The sequence below is a fragment of the Bactrocera tryoni genome, unplaced genomic scaffold (genome assembly GCF_016617805.1).
Source record: "Bactrocera tryoni isolate S06 unplaced genomic scaffold, CSIRO_BtryS06_freeze2 scaffold_11, whole genome shotgun sequence".
In the NCBI taxonomy this organism is placed as follows: domain Eukaryota; kingdom Metazoa; phylum Arthropoda; class Insecta; order Diptera; family Tephritidae; genus Bactrocera; species Bactrocera tryoni.
In genome coordinates, this window is record NW_024395824.1 from 20,020,200 (window position 1) to 20,025,556 (window position 5,357).

General features: G+C 39.1%; 1 protein-coding gene across 1 annotated transcript; it reads left to right on the forward strand.

The window, feature by feature from the left end:
- Positions 1 to 1,382: 1,382 nt before the first annotated feature.
- On the forward strand, positions 1,383 to 1,805 carry LOC120779842. The gene has a single exon (XM_040112205.1). The coding sequence runs from the start codon at positions 1,383 to 1,385 to the stop codon at positions 1,803 to 1,805; it is 423 nt and encodes a 140-aa protein (XP_039968139.1).
- Positions 1,806 to 5,357: the final 3,552 nt, after the last annotated feature.

Below are 5,357 nucleotides of genomic sequence, written 5' to 3' on the forward strand. Positions count from 1 at the left end.
TAAATATAACTGAAACTATAAATAACTGGATACGAAATGACTTCAAGAAGAAACGAATGTTTATCAAATGCAGCATATTGAAGGTAAAAAATGTAAAATAAGCAGCAATGTAAACATATACTAATTTTTTTTTATTATGCAGGCTAACTGAGGAACAGCGAGAATCATATATACAATCTTTATTTGATGAAATTTGTGACGATGACGCTTCCTATGACTTTGACTCAGAAGATGAAGAAGAAATTAAAATCAATGACATTGAAATTGCTGATGACGATGCTGAAGTTTCGCAAAGTGCCGCAGAAGTATTACTGATTATGCGGACTGTGAGGATGATGAAGAAAACGATGAAGAAGTAGAAGAAAATAATGAATTACCTGCTAGTGCCGAAAAATTCGTTGCACGTGATAGTACTGAGTGGATGAAAGAACCAAATGTAAGTCGTCAGATACTTAGACAAAATATTATAAGAGAACGTTCTGGACCAGCTAGATGCCCTGAAATGTTGTCAATAGAGCAAACATTCAAATGTTTCATGAACGTTGAAATGGCTGATATAATTATGCGCCACACAAATAAGTTATCAAAAGAAACTTATAATGCTTACAACAATGCGCATCCAAACACAACTCCTGAGTCATGGACGCCTGTGTCAATAACAGAGCTGTATGCATTTTTTGGCATACTTATTATGACTGGTGCGAACCATAGCAATGGAGAACATGTTCGAGATTTATGGAGCGTCAAAAACTATCCTTTATATCGCGCCACAATGGGAGTCAACCGTTTCTGTTCGATATTGCGGTTCCTAAGATTTGACGATAAAAACACTCGTGCAACACGCTTACTAACTGATAAAGCAGCACCGATCAGTGAGTTGTGGACGATGATGAACAATAATCTTGCTGCACATTACAAGCCCAGCTCATGCTTGACGATTGATGAACAATTATTTCCTTACCGTGGATGCACACGGTTTACGCAGTACATACCGTCAAAACCTGCTAAATATGGTGTCAAGGTTTGGTGGATTTGCGATGCCACAAATGCATATCCACTGCATGGACAAATATATACTGGCCAAGCAGAAACTGGTAGGGAAACGAACCAAGGCGAACGAGTGGTGAAGGATTTGTCTGTCAAATACCAAGGAAGTGGCCGAAACATTACAATGGACAATTTGTTTACGACCTTGCCAGTTGCAGAACAGCTTCTCACCTGAAAACTGACGATCGTTGGAACTTTGCGCAAAAACAAATCATATATTCCTCAAGAAATGAAGCAGAACAAAAACAAGACAATTGGTTCAACGACATTTGTCTTCAAAAATAATGTGCTCTTATGTTCCCAAAAAAAATAAAGCAGTAATTTTGCTTTCGACCATGCATAATGATGCTGAAATAGCTGACAGTGGGAAAACTGAAATAATTGAATATTATAATCGTCCCAAAGGTGGTGTTGATCGAATGGACAAAATGTTTGCGGAATATCCAGCACAAAGACAAACAAAACGATACCCACTAGCGATGTTCTTCAACATGTTGGACATTACAGCTCTTGCAGCCTACATTGTCTACGATTTGAATAACCCTATGTTGCCTTGGAGAACAAACAACAAGCGTAAGCAGATCCTGCGCAGTTTGGCTGAAGCATTGTGTATGCCCATTATTGAAGCCAGAGCCATAAATCGTCAAGTGACGCGAAATTTTTCGACTAAAATTGCTATTGAAGCATATTTCAACCGACCGGTGGAATCAATGGTGTCAACAGCAGGATCAACATCTGCCGCAGCGCGCAAGAAATGAAATGGTCTGAATTAAAAGCTTAAGCTTTGACGTCCTTCTTTATTCAGGTGAATCTTAAGACTGCCTTTCTTTACATTTCTTATTAGTCTACTTACTAATTATTCTAATGCAAACCTGTACTAATTGTTAGTTCGCTTCTAGTATTAGCATTAACTGTTTTATCGTTCGATACGAGTATTAGCTATATACCATATACTATATATATATTTATGATTTTAGTTGAGTTAGCATAGTTGAAATAATCTCTCTCTCTCTCTCTCTCTTATTCCACAAGTAAGCCTAATGTGGAACCCAATTATATATTAGTACGATATTAAGTGTTTACCATATACATACATATATACTATTACTATATGTTTAGAGTCTAGGAATGTAACTCGCGTTGCTTTGGTATACATTTTATACTATTATATAAATAAACTATTCAATACAGAAAACGTTTTTGTCAGTATAAGAATTCAAGGAATTGTACTTGAGGTTTAATTTTGAATATGTTTACACAAATAAATTTATTTGGAAAAAATAACGAATTTAAGGCTGATTTCTCAACGTCTGGTTACCAGCCTTTCTGTCCAGTTAATAGAGTTGTCCGCTTAGCAGAGCATCTATTTAATAGAGCTTTCACTGTATTTTTTATTTATGAATTGTTTTTACTATCCTATTTTCTAAGTTGGTTCGAACTGGATACAGTGTGCTAAATTTTACTAAAATCGGTTCAGTAGTTCAGGAGTCCATCGCGGACAAACAACGTGACACGTACTTTTTATACACTTGCAACCAGTTGCTACAGGGTATTGTAGTTGTATTCACTTAATGGTTGTACATATCACCTAAAACTAATCGAGGTAGATATAGCGTTATATGACGAGAAAAGTTGAAATCCGGTTGACTGTCTGTCTGTCCGTCCGCCCGCCCGTGCAAGTTGTAACTTGAGTAAAAATTGAGACATCTTCGCGAAACTTGGTATGCAGGTTTCTTCGTAGAAAAAAGTTCGAGTTCAAAGATCGCCATTAACCGAAAACCTATAAAGTGCCATAACAAAGTACTAACTTAAGATATAAAACTCATATTTAGCACAGGGGATCGCAGTAGCTAGAGGCACCTGTGGGAAAAAAGTTTCGAAAAAGTGAGCGTGACCCCGCCCTCCAATAGGTTTAATGTATGTATCTCCTAAATCACTTAAGCTATAACAACAAAGTTCGCTCAATGTGAATATTATAAGAACTCCACTTTACGAAAATGGAAATTCACTTCCCATTTAACGGTACTGTTCTAAACTGTTAAAAGAACGATAAATGAAGAACTAAATGCGCCAGAGACCCAAAAATTTGCCGCCAGGATGGTATGATAAGGCTTTATAGGGGCGCGCGTAAAAATTGGACAATGGGCTTGTACCGCCTAGTTTATTGTGAAATCCCTTTTCTCGGGACTGACCGATTCTATAAACTTTGGTATGTTCAAACACGGCGGCGAAGAACTCATAAGGAGAATGCATCAGCTTCTTTGTAAAATATGGCCGGACGAAAGCATGCCCAACGATTGGTATTTGAGTGTGCTCTGCCCAATCCACAAAAAGGGAGAACCCACAATCTGCGCCAACTACCGTGGGATAAGCCTCCTCAATATCGCGTATAAAGCTCGAACAAGCGTATTGTGTGAAAGATTAAAGCCCACCGTCAACAAACTGATTGGACCTTATCAATGTGGGCTTTAGACCTGGAAAATCAACAACCGACCAGATATTCACCATACGCCAAATCTTGGAAAAGACCCGTGAAAAGAGAATCGACACACGCCACCTTTTCGTCGATTTCAAAGCTGTTTTCGACAGCACGAAAAGGAGCTGCGTTTATGCCGCAAAGTCCGAATTCGGTATACCGGCAAAACTAATACGGCTGTGTAAACTGACGTAAGATATTGACGAAAGATATTGATATCATCGGCCTCAACACCCGCGCCGTTAGTTCTGCTTTCTCCAGACTGGACACGGAAGCAACGCAAATGGATCTGGCAGTGAACAAAAGCAAGACGAAATATCTCCTGCCATCAAATAAACAGTCGTCGCACTCGCGACTTGGCTCTCACGTCACTGTTGACAGTCATAACTTTGAAGTTGTTGATAATTTCGTCTATTAAGGAACCAGTACAAACACCATCAACAATGTCAGCCTGGAAATCCAACGCAGCATAACTCTTGCCAACAGGTGATACTATGGACTGAGTAGGCAATTGAGAAGTAAAGTCCTCTCTCGACGAACAAAAACCAAACTCTATAAGTCACTCATTATTTCCGTCCAGCTCTATGGTGCAGAGGCTTGGACGATGACAACATCTACGAATTTCTGCGAAAGATTTATGGTCCTTTGCGCTTTGGCCATGGCGAGTATCGCATTCGATGGAACGATGAGCTGTATGAGATATACGACGGCATTGACATATGTAGTTCAGCGAATTAAAAGACAACAGCTACGCTGGCTAGGTCATGTTATCCGAATGGACGAAAACACTCCAGCTCTGAAAGTATTCGGCGCAGTACCCGCCGGGGGACGCAGAAGAAGAGGAATACCTCCACTCCTTTGGAAGGAGGAGGTGGAGAAGGACCTGGCTACGTCTGGAATATCCAATTGGCGCCACGATTGGTGCGCTGTTGTTAAATCGGCTATAATCGCGTAAGCGGTGTCTACGAAAGTAAAGAAGAACTACGCGAGCGATTCACCTAGGAGTTGCTGCCGAGCTTTCAATAGACGCATGTATTCTTGTAATTTTAGGTTTTATCAACCGTCGCGGTATACCTGTGAGAATTCGTAGCGACAACGGTAAGAATTTCGTCAGAGCCACTAATGAAGAGAAACGTTTTCCCGAAGCATTTGATAGCCATCGCATTTTGTTCGATCTTTTTGTGAAAGAAGTTGAATACAAGTTAAATTTTTCGTATAAACCGTATAATTGAAAAAAATAATTATAATAAAAAACTGTATAATCGTATAATTAAATTTTCGAATGCCGAACAGACTGGCTGAGGCACTGTGGTAAGTTAACCTTGCGGATCATGAATGATGTAAAAACCTTTCGTTTATGGCAGTGTTCGTCATGACAGGAACTGTGACTATGTGAGTGAGCACGAAACAAAGGGCACCCAGTGAGAACTCCGTTACCTTAAATTTGGATTGTATTATTAATTTTTCGTTTAAAAAATTGCTGTTGTGCTTTCTGATATAGTTTATATATTTTGCAATTAAAAAAATTATGTTTGAGTCTAAAAATCTTTATTGTAGTGTATTTAAATAGCGTGAAACACAAAATGTAACTCATAACACCATAAAGCTTTTACTATTTGTAGCTTTGTGGAAAGGCCTTGCGCCGCTAAGCATTACATCGCAGGGCCCATTAGCTTATTTGCAATTATTATCTGGTGTTATTCGGCCTGCCACTTCCATCTCCAGATCCTTCCGCTCTGTTGTACATAAGTCTCAAACAGTAGAAAAGTATATGCTCTGCATTTTTGGTCCTGCTATCATACTAGAACTAAGTAACTCCATTGTTATGACCGTA

What these genes read in the sequence shown, in the direction of transcription:
- LOC120779842 (XM_040112205.1), top strand. Translation starts at nt 1,383, where the DNA reads ATGCATAATGATGCTGAAATAGCTGACAGTGGGAAAACTGAAATAATT.